This window comes from Symphodus melops (genome assembly GCF_947650265.1).
Source record: "Symphodus melops genome assembly, chromosome: 5".
Lineage (NCBI taxonomy): Eukaryota > Metazoa > Chordata > Actinopteri > Labriformes > Labridae > Symphodus > Symphodus melops.
The window spans coordinates 21,083,391-21,101,591 of record NC_136695.1 but is presented as its reverse complement, the minus strand read 5'-3'; the positions used below and the strand labels follow the sequence as shown (position 1 = coordinate 21,101,591).

The 18,201-nt window shown below is 41.6% G+C and overlaps 1 protein-coding gene across 2 annotated transcripts; it reads right to left on the bottom strand.

Annotated features, from left to right (window-relative positions):
- Window positions 1–2,068: 2,068 nt before the first annotated feature.
- On the bottom strand, window positions 2,069–17,101 carry arnt (aryl hydrocarbon receptor nuclear translocator). Of its 2 annotated transcripts, XM_079343880.1 has the most exons (20): window positions 16,674–17,101; window positions 15,758–15,851; window positions 15,565–15,603; window positions 15,402–15,452; window positions 14,352–14,565; window positions 13,534–13,747; window positions 13,289–13,391; window positions 13,123–13,188; window positions 12,857–12,942; window positions 12,703–12,779; window positions 11,996–12,130; window positions 11,603–11,677; window positions 9,284–9,435; window positions 8,910–9,032; window positions 7,633–7,717; window positions 6,282–6,469; window positions 4,457–4,646; window positions 4,160–4,337; window positions 3,937–4,073; window positions 2,069–3,836 (listed from the first exon to the last, which is right to left on the bottom strand). In XM_079343880.1, exons 1-20 carry the CDS (start codon window positions 16,708–16,710, stop codon window positions 3,753–3,755), a joined length of 2,328 nt encoding a protein of 775 aa, XP_079200006.1. In that variant the 5' UTR covers window positions 16,711–17,101; the 3' UTR covers window positions 2,069–3,752. The 2 variants fall into 2 exon arrangements, with proteins under 2 accessions (XP_079200006.1, XP_079200007.1); XM_079343881.1 differs by lacking the exon at window positions 8,910–9,032 and having other exon boundaries at window positions 16,674–17,092.
- Between the last annotated feature and the right edge of the window lie 1,100 nt (window positions 17,102–18,201).

Genomic DNA, 18,201 nt, shown 5'->3' with positions numbered 1-18,201 from the left:
AAATCAAAAACAATCTAAACCTTGTCCAGACCACACAGTTAGGTGTATAACAATATTGACACTCAGCATAAATGGAGAGGCAGTAGTTCAGATGGGAACTGGAGGGTCGCGGTTCAAGTCCTGGTGTGGACCAAAATAAGTTGTTTTGGTTGCCTGAGACGAGCGAGGGATGTTCTTGAGTGTCGATGTGCCCTTGAGCAAGGCACTGTACCACCAACAGTTCTGGCGCTCTCCCTGCATTGCAGACCCACTCGGACATCTCCCCATTAATGCATGTCTGTATTGTGCATGTGTGCATTTGAGAATCATGTCTCTAAATAACAGTGTAAATCAAAATGAGCAGGGATTAAAATGGTATGTTGTAAACAAAAACAAAACAAATTGAATGCACCAGTTTAATTCCAATTTTAAGGAAATTTTCTGACTTTTCCTACTTATATTTAACTTGAAATAGCTTAAGTTCATTTAACCTAAAGCACTGAACATTTCACACAAGAGGAAAGCCGATGTTTTACACGGCACACTTACCTCATTTTAGGCTTCTATAGTCTTCTGTTTTTTTCAAATACATGCAGTCTTTAGTAGAAACCATGTCAGAAAACTTAAGTTAACTTATGTCCCATTAGAGGTGTTAACAGCATTCCTTCAGGTGGTTGAGATACATTCATGATTGTATATGCAGGTTTATGGGTCCTCTGTTTGCTCCTCTTGGTATGTACTAACGGAGATGGAACTGTAAGGGTCCAGCACCATCTGGGCACAGCGGACTATTGTCGCCAACAAGAAGAAGCAAAGCATGAAGAAGAAGAAGAGTGCAAAACCAAGATCCACGTCCACCTCAAACCTGGCAGTGGGGACGGTGGCACTGTCCATGATTGGAAAAAAAAAAAAAATCTCTCAATTAATTTATTATAAAATCAAATTAATATTTCCTGCAGCGTTAGGACTTGATGAATGATGAGCTGTATTCTCTTCTGTGTCCTAGTCTCTTTTTCTCCCCATATTGACACCTTCTGCCCTCCTCCTACACAAAAGTTGGATTGGTGGACAAACAGAGCCACATTTGGCACCTGCATGCTTCATGAATAGTTAAAAAGGAGTTTGGTGACGATCGGGCTGTTTCTGAGATTAGAACACCCAGAAATCTCTCTGATCACCTCTTCTGAAGAGACCTTTACATGAAATGACACCACAATCCCATGTCAGTATAATGATAGGGACGGACGATAACACAACCTGAGGATGTGGCTGTACACAAGTTTCTAAAGCACATTTAGTATACAGACTAAGATGCCTTGTCTATACTGAAGCAACCTTGCTTTAAACATATTACTGCATACATACTATGGGCCAAAGTTATTTAATAGCGTAAATTTGGTTCAACAAAAATTTAAAGTAGAAAGAAAGTTGAGGATGAAGAAAAGGTTAGGCAGAGAAAGAGGATATGACGCCTAAGTGGCAATCCACTTAAGAGGGTTCGGAAACTGATCCTGACCAAAAAATGCAGATTGTGTGTACTCAGATGCCACTACAGAGATACCCAAGGGTTAAGAGTAAAGTGACTCCATGCAAATAAGAGTGGATCCGAGTAAAACATTGGCAACAATGAAGCAGGGGAGGAAATAAACCAAGTCCATTAAGAAGCGCAAGAGGTCACTCAAGTGCAAACCGAATGGGTTGCAGCTGACACAACAGAGCTCTCTTAGACCAGTTATAGCACAAATACTGTTTTCACCCCCAGGCGAGGAACAGAGAAGACAGAAACTGATCCCAGGACAAACCCACAGATCTACTTCTTCACAGAAACACAGAGCTGGGAAGGAAAACAGATACAGGCCAACCAAAGCAGAGCTGGTTTTTATTACTTACACCAGTAAAGAACAAACTGTTTCAGGGGAGTGAAACACGCAGCGCTGTAATTAAAGACAACCATGACTCTTGCATGAATGTCATCAGTGGAGTGCTCTCTACGATAGAGCAGCAACACTGGAAATATGTAGGTGATTTTGAATTTGTAATAACTGATGCTGTGTGTGAAAATAAAACATCACTCAAAACACTGTACGCCTTCATTTTCAACAATATAACAATTTAATACAAAAACAAACTTTTCTTTCTCTGGTTAACATTTCATAGACATGTACAGTATATTTATATTTGTGTGTTTATAACTGATAAAAGTTCACATCATTGAAAATAAACCTGGATACAGAGAAACCAAACATTTTTTTTTAAAAACAATAACACAAAGACAAAACAGTCACCGACACAGACATGACCCTTAAAGATGACAAGTGGACAATTACCAGCATGGGCTTACATACAATTACATAATAATCATCATGAGTGTGCAGTGATTCAACTGCAATTAAAAAGGGCCCAATTTAACTAATTCACCTATTATCATAAATCATTGAGTCCACTCCTGAAACAGTCTCCTGTGATAGATCCTACATGATTGTAAAACACAGGAGTCAGTCCACTTCCACCTGGAGATCTTATTGATTTTTTATTCCATTTGATCCTTAACACCCTGATCAAATTATTCATAGAATATTAATCTCAAAGGGGGATGGAGAGGTGATCAGAAGATTCAAATAAAATTAAATACTGGCAAACATTTGAATTAAATTAAACATTACTACCACATCTCTCCATTTGTGAAATAACATGAATCAAGGACAACACTACCAACAAAAATAAAGAATGGCTTTCAAAGTACACAATTCCTGCTTGTTAATTATTGCTGTGTGACAAATTTCTTTTACAAAAAGGAGTACAAAAAAAACTCATACTTGGTACGGGGTAAAGAAGGGCGACAGAAGGGAGGCTGTCGAGCGAGACAGAAAACTCACGACTGTGTTCGAGCTGATGATGATTCCGTATGTATCCATTTTACATACATCATTCTCTATGTAGAAAAACAAACTTTAAAATTCCTCAAAAGGAAACAAAATCCTTAAATGCATAGGTGAAGCCACCAACTTAGATAGAGAACTGTAGTTTGTAGAAATCGACATATTGTAGAAGCGCTTTATGAAAGCAGTGCAGACGTGCAGAGACATGCTCGAGGTGTGGATCTGTGAGTGAGGTGAGCACAGACACAGGTGGTGGGCGTGCAACAGCGGAGAAATTAGAAATCACCAAAGCTGAATATCCCTTCAATTTCCTGAGAGTTTAAATCATGGACTGGAGTGATTAGTCTACACGCTAAAGGGAAACAACATCAAATTACGCTCTTCATCAATGCCTGAGAAAAAACTAGGAACATATGAGACTAAAAGGCCTTTGTGATGTGTTGTTCTGTTGTTTGAGTTTAAGAGTGTTTTGTGCAGTCTATTCAAGTTTGGTTATGTGATTGTGCGGTTTTGTTTTATACTATATGTATATATATATATATATATATATATATATATATATATATATAAAAACATATCTACAACAAAAGGCTGTTGAGCTTTGGGCAGTGCTTGCTAAAGAATTCTCTTACCATGGCTAGAAAAATTGTTAAAATAATCTTTTAGTCAGTAGCAAATCCTAGATTTTTTTCCCCATGCCAAATATCTGCGGTCAGATATCTTGCTCAATCTTAACTGGCTTGTGGCAGTGCAATGTAAGCCATGCAAAGCAGGGGAAGAGTGCCACTCTAAGGGGCAGGACGAAAAGAGGAGCCAAAGAGCTAAATATAAGAGAAACTGAGGGTTAAAAAAAAAAAAAAAGTCAAATAGGCTAGCAGGGCTGTATCGATCTCGTCACTCAGTAAACGAAGGGTAGATTGGAATCTCAAAGTCATCGCTGTTGAAGTTGGCAGGCTGGTCCAGCATAGACAACACATCCTGAATCAGATCAGAGAGACAAAGAGGTTTATTCGAAGTGACAGTGAGAGGGAGGAACAAGGTGTTTCAGGGAGAGTGAGATAAGGCTTGTATCACTCACAGGAAACATGTCTTGCTGGTTGCCCTGAGCGTGAGGATGCTGCTCTGCATTATTCTGTGGGTGCTGCTGGCCCTGCCACTGCGGCCAAACTGCCTCAGCTGCCCGAGAAGGGAACTGAGCCGAGGACTGAGAGCCATCTGGGATGAAGGGCAGAGGGGGTAAGAGGATGCACAGGTAAAATCTCAAGAGACACAAAGTTCGAGAACATGTAAACAAAACCTACCATAACCATTGCTGTTGAGGTTGACACGGCTATTCATTGGCTGGTAGTTTGCCCCGCTGGTTGGGGTGGGAGCTGCACCTGTAGGCATTTGACTAAAAGTGTTGGACGAGCCACCTGCAAATCCTCCCATGGGAGTAAACTGTGGGGACATGGTCTTTGCTGCCTGGGGAGCCACTTGCTGTATAGAACAAGAAGCATAACTGAGTTGAGTCCCTCGGGGTTAAGTGGAGCTGATGTAAAATAACTGACATTAAAGGGATCAGAATATAAAGTGTTCATCTTGTTGCGCTGTCTCACCTGGTTGTTAAACTGCTGTCTGGCTCCAGCTGCAGCTCCAGGCCATCCTCCTGCTGGTCCTGCATGGAGGGGGCTGCCAGTGCTGGAGGTCGTGACAGAGTGCGGGGCTCCATTCTGTCGAGACATCTGAGCCAGCATCTGCCCTGCCGAGTGGGCCGGCTGTGCCATCTGTGGAGTCATGCTGACTTGCCTGGAGACACAAGTGACGAGGTTGAGAGCTCTGCTACCTGGTTGTCATCAAAACTAACTGGTGAAAACAAACGAAAACCTAAGATTTCTGTATCTAAGTGTAGCCGCTTAAATCTGACAGTCGTAGGGCCTTTTACACTTGAAAAGAATCTCCTGAAAAACTCTGGAGATTTCCAAGAGGAGCTGCATTATGTGAACGCAAAAACTAAATTTTTCACTAGGACTTCCTCCTGCTGGAACCCTGGTATTTCTTCCGCAGAGCGGGCGGATGTGAGAATGCCACAGGATATTCTCTGGAGAATTCACCTCAAGCCAATAGGAGGGAGTGTGACCTTTGTTTACTGTTCCTGCTGCATGGTGCATAGAGTGTCTGCGCGTGACCACTACGATCTCCGTTCACGTAATCAAACGGCTGCAGCACACTTTCTATTCGCCAGTATGTTGTTCTCCTCTCTTTTGTTGCATTAGTGAAAAAAGCTTCAGTGTGTGTAATATTTTCTGACAAACCAAAAACTTGCCTGGCAGAACTGGATCCACTTAAAGCTCAAGTGGGAGCCTTAGTTCTTCTTAACCCTTCAAGTGTACTATAGATTAACAATGTAAGTAAAACGCTTTCTATCTATCTAACTGTGTGGGAATGATCTGAATGAATCTTTAAATCAACTGTGATCGGTTGCACCATGAGCCACAGTATATAGTAGGCAGGCCCCTGTGAACACCATTTTCACCCTGATACTGCTCATCTTTCAAATACAAAGTGACTTGCATGAAGACCAATTCTCATGCTTTTCAACGGCTTCATCAGTGAAAGAGGAACACTTCTTTGGATGATGATACATCCTTCTTTGTAACTAGAGATGACCCCACACTGACCCCGACGACTGACTCAGAGACTGTGAGGTAATTCATGAATTTCACTTTTTGTTCACAAAGAACTTTCATCTAAACTAAGAGAACATTTAAATGTACATTAATACATGTTATCAATCTGTCATCATTTCAAGCACCAAACTCAAGAAGGGCTGTATTATTACGCCATCAGGTTCCATTTTAAATTGTTTTTTTAAAATGTGAGCATTTGTCCAACCAAAATCGATAAAAATGTTTAGTAAGGTAAAATCTATAGGACATGCAAAGATGAAAAGAAAGGCAGAACAAAACAGAAAAAAGGATTAATATACTAAAATGATTATAGACTGAAAAATACATCTTCCTCTTAAAAAAAACCCAAAAAACTAATGTTTTAATCAGCAGAGTGACCCACAGTTTTGGGGACCAAACGACTGTGTCCATCCTAAATCAGGGGGCCTGTTAAATCTAAACTTTAGCGTCCTGTGCTAGTTTATAATGTAGCTGTTAATAAATTTCAAGACTTGTTATCCCCACAACTTCACCTAAATACAATGTTGTTGATGGAATCAATGTTATCCCAAATTAATGATATAATCCAATGAAATCACATCTCAAGCAAACAGGATCAGAGCTGCTGGGTCTTTGTTACAGTCTCTGGTAAATTACAATCACTTGTCTGACTGGCTGGCTCCAATAGACTGATAAGATCAAGTGTCTGCTCCAGGCTTAGGTTTTAGAAGTTGGTAAACATGTCAACACGCGCACTGACAGAAAGACGGCCCACCTGTACTGCTCACTGGTACGAGCTGCGGGGAAGTTGTTTGCTGGAGGGTAGATCTGGGTGGGGGGGTTAGTGGTGGAAGGCAGGCCGTTGGTCTGGTCCGGGCCTTGGTAGAGGGCGGGGTACAGATCTGATTTGTCGAGGCTTTTGCTGTGGTCTGGCCCTGCTGCTGTTACCGGCTGCACAGGCATCTGAGAACCAACACAGTATCAGTTACACCCAAGATCCCACACCTCATCATGTTTCAGAAAATGCTTCAAATACTTGACATTGTGCTACACTGAATACTTCGGCTGTTTATTAAAACAACCAAAAAAACTAAAGCAAACACTGATTTAGGGTTTTGTTTTACATTCTCTAAAGAGCTTTCAGCTTTGATCACTAATGTCTTTTTAAGGTTTTCTTTAAATTGATCTTGGAAAGTTGCAAAGAAAAGCTGCACTGGATTAATAACATGCTCTTTCACAGCGGCTTCATTGGCACTGGTGTTCTTAAATTGATAAATATCATGCAAGTTTTTTATTTTTTTTCCTAATTAGCATCCAAAAAAGACCTTTTGTGTCACATCAGGGCCTGGAGCACGCAGCACACATACAAGAAGCACTGGATTAAAAAAGAAGTCGAGATCTTTAAAGGATTGAACACTGGATGCCATATAAGAAACATAAAGCTGATTACTGAGGTGAATAATTTGTATTCAGAGCTGCTCAAATTTAAACTGATTTAATGAGATGATATTGCATAGCATCAGAAACGATGTACATCGGGCTGTTAGCAGAAAAAGAAACACCATGTGATGTGAAAATAGATTAGAATTTGGAGGCAGAAGAGAGAGTGACTGGACATGTCATCTTTTGTCAAGATGAATTTGATTTGATATTCTAAAAGTCACTATTTTATCATTAACTATCTGTGTGTACAGATAGATTATTATTGGTGTGTTTCATTAACAGTTTATATTCAAGATTTTTTTTCTTCTTGGGGAAAGTTAAATATTCTTTTCTTGTTTCAGATAGGGCGTCCATATCTGCTTTTAATTTCACAGATGATTCCAGTAAGTTGAAGGTCAAACATAATGATCAAATCTAAGTTTACGCATCTAACCAAGTTATACTATTAGTCATTAGTATTGGGCTGTAAGTCCCCGAATACACACTCTCTTAATTGACGCATGAACGGCTGGTAGGCAGTCGTAATAGAGGAGCTTCCCCAACATCCAGTTCTGCTTTCCTGTTGAGCAATGAATCAATATACTGCCACCGTTTCCACATCAGTCATTTAGTAGGAGAAGCACGTGCTACTATATGCTTTGATAGTTCTGTACATTTGTGTCTTTGTGTGTGCGAGGCCTAACCTGTGACAGTGTGATCGGCCCAGCCTCATACAGACCGTCCCTGGCTCCACCTCCCTCCAGCTCCGCCTGCTGCTGCTGTAACTGCCTGAAAAGGGAAACAGACAGAGAGAGAGAGTTGGAATAAAAATAGCCTTTAATTTCCATGTGCTCAACTGTTGAGTGAGAAATTGAATGTGAATGTATGTAAACACGGTCTTATGAATGACAGTGAGCCTGTACCCTTGGGACTATCTACCTTGGATCAGGAGCGTTATATCAGATCTTATCACAGGACCTGATTGCCCTGATCTTTGGATGGACTGCAGGCACAGTCTGACTTTTTGTGCCTTCTCCAAATCAGCCTCCGCAGCTGGCCCAAACACCTCCCCAGGAGCTAAGGGGCCCTCCAAGACAGCACATTGGTCCACATCGGCTAACTCTGACTGGCTTAACTAGATGTGATGCAGAGCCATGGTCAATTGTGCCTAGGAGTTACCAAGCACCCTGGCCTGCAACAAGCACCTTGGATCATCACGTCCACAACCTTTTCCACCTCTGGCAGGAGGATATCTGGGCTCTTGACAGGCCCTCCAAATACACCAGCAGAATGACACTGGCCATGGTTACAGACTGGTAATCCTTCACCAGCAGCCCATCAGTTGTGCAGCACTTCATAATTAGGTGACGAGCCGCCCTCCTACCTGTGATTGGAGCTACAGCCAACATTGCAAAAGTCAATACAAGCTGGTATAAGCCCTTATCGACCAGGAGGATAGAAAGAGGGCGTGTGTGTGGGTGCACGCCGAACATGTGCAGCGGGTGACGTTTATTGTCACCCAAGGTTTAATGTTCCTGATCCAAGGTAGATCGTCACAAGGTTACAGGTTCACTGGAATGAAATAAAACACCCGCCAAAAAAGGAATACTTCACCATCACCAGTAACCATGGCAACATACAAGAGAAACCAGGAGAGAAAAGGAAGACTGTGGCACACTTCAGCAGAAAGAGCCGTTATATAAATACATACTGTGCCGACATGCTGCACCGCCTGTGTTAAAAACCCCCCCCAAAAAAACCCTTTCTCTTCTAACTCGAGTAACTAATAAACATGCTTCGAACTAGATGACACTATTTCGAAGACTACAGAGAAACAGAGAATAACACATTGAAGAAGAATCACAAAAAAGTGGGAAACGAAAATAAAAGGACCGCTTGAATCAGCAGTAGTCTCCCATGAAGAAACAGCCCCTGTTCTCCCATGCAGGGGTTAATATAGTCAGGCCAAGCCTGGTCTCACCTGGTGGCCACCTGCCCGGGGCTGAGCAATACAGGAGGGCAGTTTGGACTGCTCTGACCCAGGGAGGGGGGCAGCGAACCCCCTGGGGAGGAGATGGGAGTGAGGGGGTCCTGAGTTGAGTTTCTACTGCCCCACAATCAAAGACGAGGGGAGAGGGAAGTGTAGGGAGAGAGTGGTCGGTGAGTGCTTTGATAACGGGCTAGTGGTGAAGCTCTAAGAAGAAGTGGCATGTTGGGTGAGAAGGTAAGCCTTCAAACTAAGAAATCTTTCACAAGAGTCACATTTTCACAAGTCAATAGTTTCATTGTGTGGTGTATGTGATTGTGTAATCATGTTACATAATCAGCAGTATCGGTGAAATGAGAGTTACTCACTTGACATTGACGTTGGTGCAGATAATATACTCTATCTCCTCTGAGAATGGGTTCTGGAAGGTGAAGGAGCTTGTCCTCATCCAGATCCATTCTCTTGATTTGAAGCGAAATCGAAACATCACTGACAGGACCTGGCCCTTCAATTTAACCACCTGTGAACAGACGTTCAGCATGACCAACAGACATGTTCGGGTTTCTTTATGATCTATGAGCTCTGAGTGTTCAGTAAAATCCTGAATACAAGTCACATCTCCCATCGGGAAAAAGGGTTTCATGCTAAAATATTGTACACAGGAATGTGTTTTTATGTGCTTTTGCACCCACAGAAGGCATCTGTGGTTTCCTGTCTTGATAAAGATACAGCCTAACATTACGTCCAGATCTGTTGGAATGATTTCACTCTACCGTAAATTCCGGACTATTGAGCGCACCTGGATATAAGCCGCACCGGCTAAAAATAAGTAAATAAATGTATTTGTACATATATAAGCCGCACTTGATTATAAGCCGCAGGTGTCCACGCTATAACAAGAGCTATTTACACAGACGTAGGCTACCGGTAACATCCGCAAATACTGTAGCGTCCATACGGACGTTAAAGGACGACGAGAGCGTTCAAATAATAACTTAATAACCCGATCACTGTCGGCCGTGACCACGCCGTTTACAGCAGAGAGCAACACATAACTTGCCGTAACAATCCAACTCTCTCCCCCAGCGTTCTCTCATACAGCCACTCAACACGTTCTCGCTGGTGCATTCACTGACTCTCCACATAATCGGAATTATGAACACATTATCAACTACTGACTTTACAACATGAACCGTTACAATACGAAGCCTAGCCGACGGTGTCTGTAACACGGCTGATGAAAAAGATGACCGTAATATATTTCACAAGAAAAAGTCCATCCATTCACTGCCTCAGAATGACTTCATTACTCACTTCCTCAGTCTCTGTTGTCGCTGTCAGTGTCATCTTAACGTGCAGCAGCTCTGTTAGCTTCTTTGACAGCCAGGTCGATCGCCTTTAACTTGAAAGCTGCATCATATGCATTTCTCCGTGTGTTTTCCATCATGAGGGTGCGTGCATGAAGCGCAAAATGACTGATATTAAGATCCGACGTGATGAAGTCAAATGTTTTTTTCGGCACAAGCTCATTGTCCCCCATAAAAAAATCCATGCATTAGCCGCACCGGAGTAGAAGCCGCAGTGCTCGAAGTGTGAGAAAAAAGTAGCGGCTTATAGTCCGGAATTTACGGTACTTTAGGATTCTTGCTTTTTGTCCCGTCTTTAGCACAGTAACTTTCTGTTTTTCTCTTCTTAGCTTCATCCATCAGCCTCCTCTTCCGTCTCTTAGCTTCAGCCATTATAATCAAACAATACCAGGATGGGCTAACCGGCTTCTTTTCTGCTTAATACAGCAGTGTGAACTCGTGCCATGAATGTTTGCACACTTCCAGCAAGACGACCACGGCCCACCTGCCAAAGTTAAACAGTGCAGTAAACTAACAGTGGGGTAATTGCATGCTCTGTGGAAATCTGAAATGGCTGCAATGCCGCAGGATCTGCCTGTTGAAATTAGATCAACCTATGAAATTGCTATTTCAAGGTGGAAAAGTTGTATTATGTTGATTTAAAGCGTTTTCCTGCATGATGATAACCATTGTGTTTATCGAAGTCCCATACGTGCAGTTGTGCTGCTTCCTTCTAGTACCATTTGTTTTAATCATGTGGAGTTATCAATCCTGCTAGCTACCGGTACAGTAGTTTAGCTCTCAGCACAAGGTAACGTTGATGTTGGTGAAATATAGACCTACAGCCTACAACCATTTTTTTTCTAAAGGAAAAGAGAGAGAGGGAGGGAAGGAGCGCATGTGTACAGTATATGGACAGGAGTATGACCACAAAGGATCCTTGTGTTAACACTGTTTGACTGTCAGGTCTATCGAGGTCATGAAATGAAATAATCTGGAGTTTCCAACAGGCTCAATGAATGACACCTCTGAACGTTGAACGCGCATTCAGAGAACCACGTCGGTGTGTAGAATTTTAGGACACGGGTGTATATTTCAGTAGAGTGAGAAAAAAACCAAACACAGATGCTCTGCTGGTATAAGGCAGGGCTGGCTCCCTGGGTTGGGTGCATTGGGTGGCAGCTGCACTTGCGGTTATGATCGTGCATGCCCATTACCAAGAGTTGGTAGATAGATCGTAGCACCGAAAAACCTTTTTCAGGTTTTATTGATGTGTTGAAACAACTGAAGTTTAACTGAGATCAAAGGAGTCAGAAACCTCGTCAAATATCCAGTGAGTACCTGTTGGAAGCTGTCTCTCAGTAAGCCCTGGTCCTCAGGGTGGGCAAGCTCCAGAATATTCTTCCCCAGTAATTCCTGCAACACACAACATGAAATACATCCACCATGAACTCAGAATAAATTAACAACTTCTCAAACTTATTTATGAATAGACTTAATGAATTATTTATGAATAGCCTAATTAAAGTTAAATACATTTCTAAGGTGTCTTTCATTTAAAATTCCAAAATGTCAAACTAGTTTTTAATAGTTGATCTTGTTCATTTTGTTTTAATGTGCCTAAATGATATTTGTTCGTATTTGTGGTGCTGTCTTGACTGTGATTGCGGTTGCTGCTGTGAATGCAAAGGATTAATAAAGTACCCATCTAGTCCCACCAGCTGAACGTCCTACCTGTGGCTGGTAGCCGACAGCGGCCATGCAGCGACGGTCTACAAAGGTGAACATGCCCTGGCAGTTGTGACGCGAGATGAACTCCACTGGAACACTGATACTGTTGATGTCTGTGTCACCTGGGCAACAAGTCACCTTTGGGGGGGAAACATTTGTCCTCAGCGTAACAGTTTACAAAAAACGAAAGCACTTCAATGTTCAATTGATTAAAACCAGATTCATGCTTTGAAAGACATATTTTGCATGTACTGTATGCCTCTATAGTTTTATATTCTCATTCCAATCATGTGATTTACACACACAAAAAACCTAATTGCTTACCCAGACATCTTCATTTTATCAAAGTTTTAGAATCAGCAACTTACGGACAAATCAATGAGTTCAGAACACTCTGTAACAGTGCAAACATTTTACACTATCCACTTCAGATAAGAGGGCAGACTGTGACCATTAAATACTGCTGTGTGTTACATACACATTTTCACGTCTCTTACGACACCGGTTGAGCAATGTAACTGGTGTTGATGCATGACAGCAGTTTGTTAAACATGTATGCAAATTAGCAGGTTAAATGCAGAGCTCCTTTTAGTTCCTTTCATTAATAACTGCCTTAAAAGTCATTTGAAAAACACTCTTGCCATTACCACTGTGACTTCAAGCCAAAAGAAAAATGTTTCATTCCTATACAGACGAGAGAAGACTCATACCTGTAATCTACCGATGGCAACTAGACAGTAGCGGCTCCCCTGGGTGTTGTCTGCTTCATCATCTGTTAATGACACCCCTAACATACAAACGTACAAAACTATTACACACTGCTTTGATTGAGCACCATGTAACGTTCAAGATGACAATGTTTACCTGCAGGGGGCCAGGACTTGATGTATCCTGTACAGTGGACCACTACGTACTGGGGCTCCCCTTCTTTGGCTGTACCCAAACCGTTCCTGAGGGAAACGAAGAGAGAGTAGAAAAGACCACACATCAATGAGTTTCATTACTATGCCAGATGAAACATTCTGCATGTGTACTTTTTTTTCAAAATGTTTATCCTTTGCTTGAGACCCCTGAAACGTTTAATTTAAATAATAATAATTAAAAGACAGTGTTTGTTTGGTTCGAGTTACCTGTTTCTGTTCCTGAGAAAATTCAGTCTGTTCATTGACAACGGTTCCACCGGACATGTGCCACATCTGCAAATACACACCGGCCACCACATGGACAAATTATGCATCTGGACAACAAGGCAATTCAACTTTGAAATGAAGAGTTAAATATTGAAAAGAGTCGCACCTCATTCTGCAGATGAACGATCGACGGGCTCCCATACTCATTCTTGCTGACGACTGCTGGCCTTCCTTCTTCACTGTTCCCGTCTTTAAGTCCAACATCCTCCCTTTCGAGACAGAGAAAGAACCAACTCAGAATTCGGAAGTAATGAGGTCATCAGTGAATAAAGTTACCAACAAAAAAGACTTTGAGATTAAAATACAAATATTTTTTTTTATGAACTTTAAGTGTCTGTGCATGTTTTGTACCCGTGTTGTTATTCTCTGCAGTGGAGAGCTGCTCCCTGAGCTTCTCTGTGTCGTCTGGATGAAGCTGATCATACAGAGAGGAACCCAGCCATTCAGACTGGGACTGGTTGAGGACTGGTGTCAGGGAGTCCGAGGCGTAAACGATGCGGCCGGTCTCACATGACACAACAAACAGGAATCCGTCGGCTGCCTCCAGTATTAGGTGCTTCAGTTCCTATGGCACAAAATGTAAACTGAGCAACAGACAAACAACTCAATGCCCCTCATCTGTCATAAATATTTTTTCATCAAAATCTAGAATTTTCTTTTACGACTTTCTCCTCGCCATTGCTGACTACACAGTTAGCCTGGGGAGGATGTGTACAGACATGCTACAGCGTCATAACAGGGATGCTGGTTACTTATTGACAAAGGCTGAATTAGAATAACTTACAATAACCTACAGCACATTCAAAAAGTTTGATTTAAAGAGAAAGTAATTCACCAAGGGCCTGGGGGAAAGACTCTGGTACTGTTTAGACATCAAATTTACATAAGACCAGCATCAACAATGAGAAGTCTCTCAGTCAAAATAGAAACTGCCTGTTTGAGATAAGAAACTTGCAGGGTTAGAAGGTGCTACTTTCAAAGAGCTCAGAGAGGGTCAGTGTGAACAAAGTGTTTTTGACACAGAGGTCTGAGTACAGACTGACTTGTCTTTTTCCCTGACTAAGGCCTAGCTGAAGGTTTGTAGATGTAATGATTTAGTGTAAAATCTATTCTAACTATCTATCTCACACCCCATAATGTCTACATTTATCTCTCTCAGTTCCTCGTACCTGGTCAGTGAGAAAGGAAGGTTTGTACGACCCATCTGCATTAGCATTTCCACTTCCTCTTAGAGATTTCATATGAGACACGGCCATTCGTAGGATGGTGAGTTTGTCAGGTTTTCGTGCCAGTGCGCTGCACGTGGGCACCATGTCCGACAATTCTGTGATGTAGGCAGTCATCTTGTTCCGCCTCCGCCTCTCGATCTCACTGTGGTTCTCCCTGAAGTAAGGAAGCGAGGGAGGGAGGCAGAAGTGGAGAGGACAGGAGGGATTGAGGTGGGGGAAACAGACGGGTAGGTGGAACACATGGAGTATAGTTTAGAGTTAATGCTGCAATGTAAGTATGCCAATCAGGAAGAAGTGGTAATGAAAGAAGGTGAGAAAAAATAACTGATTTAAAGAAACAATAAAGAATAGCCAATGATCTATAAAAATGATCACGAGAAAGCAAGAGAGTCTGGGCTTTAAAGGCCAGTCGGTGTGACGAGAGAGAGCAGGTGCAGAAAGGGAAAGACCCTTCAGGTGTCCTGAGAGGGTGGAGACAAAAGAGAAAGAGAAGGAAGTTTCTCAAAATGAAGGTATTACCAAATTGAAAGACATACTTCAATCACACACAGCATTGGGGTTAGTTGCACATACATCAGTGGGCTGAGAGAAACAACCATTCTTGGGCATAACATTCTGACAAGCATCAAAACGGATGCGTAGAGCAGCGAAATATACGAGTATTTTTGTACTTTCAAAATAACATTGTGCTGGGGTCCCAGCAGGACATAGAAGTATTTGATGAGAGCATTCAATATTTGTATGAACACAAGCAGGAAAGGATGCCTTCCAAAGTGGTACAGGCCATACCTGGCTAGTTTTTCCTTATCTGCAAAACTCTGATCGTCTTCCAAATACCTGGAAATGAGACCAACTCACTAAAATATAAGTAAGTATAAAATAAATTCACAGGGGATAGGGAGAGCAGCATTGGGGTATCCTTGCAATCAATAATGTTGCTCTCATACCCCCCCAACCTGCACATTTAAGTCTTCTGATTCATCCCCCTACCTCGCAAAGCGCTCTTTGTCATTGCCAGAGCCTCCTGTGTCATCATCACACCTGAGGAGGAACAGAGGAAGCATTGGTTGTCATCTCAGCATCCTTGGTAATATCACATTTTAAAGCAACACCTCAGCTTACTGTATGATACAACATGCTGGCACTAATTTACCTGAACAGCTTGCTTCCTTCATCATCATCAAAGTCTGACCTGTAAGAAGGAGAAGAGAGCCATGTGACTAACTTCACACTTAAGCATTCTCACGGAAAAAATGTGACCGCATATCACAAAACAAAAGTAACCCAGTCAGCAAATACACACATGATACTAACATCAGCACAAACTGTACCACTAACACACTTACACAGCTCTTCTTTTGTTGGTCCCTTTCGGTACAACAGCCCCTCCACTTCCTTGGGTCCCACTCGCCCCCATACCCAGATTTGGGTCTGCTAACTCTATAAATAACACAGGCAGAGAGAGAGAGAGATGCATTGTGGATGGGATGACAGCTGATTTCCTATTGTGCAAGCACTGAGAAAAGAAACTAAACCATGAAAAGAGGAAGGTGGCACAATCACACAACTTCATAAATAAGGTTAAAAAAAAAGAAAACGCTATATATATATCATGTCTGTGTGAAGCTTTAACTAAAAAACTAAATACTAAACAGTCACTGTGAAGGTACATATAGGCATATTATTTAATTTGAATGACCATCTACACACTTTAATATAAATACAGTAAAATATAACTACCTCATGCTTACCTCAATAGTTTTGCACTATTATCTCATTTAGTCTTGTACATATTAGTCTTTAATTACCCGTTTATATTTTTTAGCTTACTGTTATTATTTAATGTTTACATTGTGCAGAGAGCACAGTCTACTGAAGTGTGCTAAACATACCTGTCCAAATAAACCTGATTTTGATTACATATAAACTGTACTGATAAAAAAAGACAGCAGAATACAAGGGAGAGGTGACTTTGTTAAGTGTTCGTCGTGTCTCATTTAGCAATAAAAAACACAATCTGGTTCTAATCTAAACACTATGAGCTGACTAGCATGCCAAACTATCACTTATGCAATGGCCAGCTAGCCGTGCTTGCTGTGGCATTAGCTTAGCTTCTAAAGCTAACTTAGCTGGTGCTGTCACGCTATCTTTAGGAAAGTGTCCTCTTTAGCTGTGCATACGGGAAAAAACACTGAATACATTAATAGCAGGAAAGTATAATTCAATTTAACCACCACTATGCCTTTTTTTATAGCACTTTACCTGGGTTTGAAGAGGACATATCCGTGTTGAATAACATAAACAAACAACTTCGGCTGCGGAGAAAAAAAACCTGAATACCCCCACCCCTCCCCCGTGCTAGCAGGCTACCAAGTGCCTTGCTTGATTTCCTCTCCTACACGCCTTCTATTTTGCGCCGTTAACGCCCCAAACCCATGACTAAAACAGTCCAAAAGCGACCGGATGAATATACACAAGACAAAATATCTGTTTTTTTATCTCGTCCTACACACCCTCCCCTCCTTCTCCTGCTACCTCCCGGTTTAAACCCCCTTTCTGTTTAAGATGGCGTTTCAGGGCCAGCGGAGCGCGAGCTGTCTGCTGTGTTTTCTTTCCTCCTCTCTCTATTGGATGACACGATGACGTGAAATGTTGGGAAATCCATGTTTTGCTCCGCCCCCCGGCTGCCAGAGGAGGGACGTGAAGGCATGCAGACTCGTTGCCAGGGGCATATGAAATGCATGGGGGGGGCACAATTATTATCAGCCAGTACGCATATTTTAATAATCCTATACTGTATTCGCGCAGCACGCAAACATCACGTTAAACATAACCAACAGCAATATGACCCGGTACACTAATAAATGATTCTGTAGTCATGTACATTTAACTTAATATATCTGATAAAATGTATTAAATATAAATGCGTCCTTGATTTTGTGGCAATTATTTAATTAACTTTCAAACAAAAATATTTAAGATAGTATCTGATTGTTTTGGTTGCATTAAATATAATCTTTATGTTTATGTAATTCTAAATTAAGAGAATTTTTAATGAATCCAATTCAATAGAATTAGCCAGTTTTTAGTTGACGAGCACAACTTTTTTCTGCTTTTGAATTCAGCAACTATCGTCTGGTCACAAGACAAAGAAAGTGCGAAGAACTCCACTTCTAACTTGAGAAAACATGTTATGGTAAGTTGTATGTTTGTTCTGGCTGTGGATAAGCTAATGTTAGCCCTATTTTAACACTATATAGCTGTCAGATGTACATTGCTTTGGAGTAATGTATTATCACACTGCAGCATTACAGTCACATACATGCACATATACGGAGTCAGTGAACAGAAAAGCAGTCACCATAGTGGAGAGAAAGTAAAGTGAATTTCAGTGAAGAAAAAAACAATTTTAAACAGGGTTTTTTTTTTTTTTTTTTTCAAATATCTAAGTCATAGAGTATCCTACTGTCATGGTGTGGTGATGAGTCTGTCTTAATGGATAAATTCCCTGTACCTTCATTGATGTTTTTTCTGTCAACAGAGGGTTCACCCCAACAAACTGACGGGGTACAGAGACTTAATAGAGTCCCACAGAAAGGAAAAACCTCCTAAAAAGAATGTGAGGATCCTTGGCTGTCCCTCCATGGCAGGTAACACAAGCAACGCTTGACAAGGTGTGGTTAGTTTTGTATATGAGGCCAACCAACCATTTTCTATGGTTGAGACACCATCATTCAAGACAACGTTTGAAAGCTTGCAACCTCTTTGTACAGTAATGACAAGGAAAACG

What these genes read in the sequence shown, in the direction of transcription:
- arnt (XM_079343880.1), bottom strand. Translation starts at nt 16,710, where the DNA reads ATGTTATTCAACACGGATATGTCCTCTTCAAACCCAG. An exon ending in ACCAACAAAAGAAGAGCTGT is followed by an intron (nt 15,604 to 15,757) that starts GTAAGTGTGTTA and finishes TCCTTCTTACAG; the next exon opens with GTCAGACTTTGATGATGATG. An exon ending in TGCACCAACGTCAATGTCAA is followed by an intron (nt 9,033 to 9,283) that starts GTGAGTAACTCT and finishes GTGGGGCAGTAG; the next exon opens with AAACTCAACTCAGGACCCCC.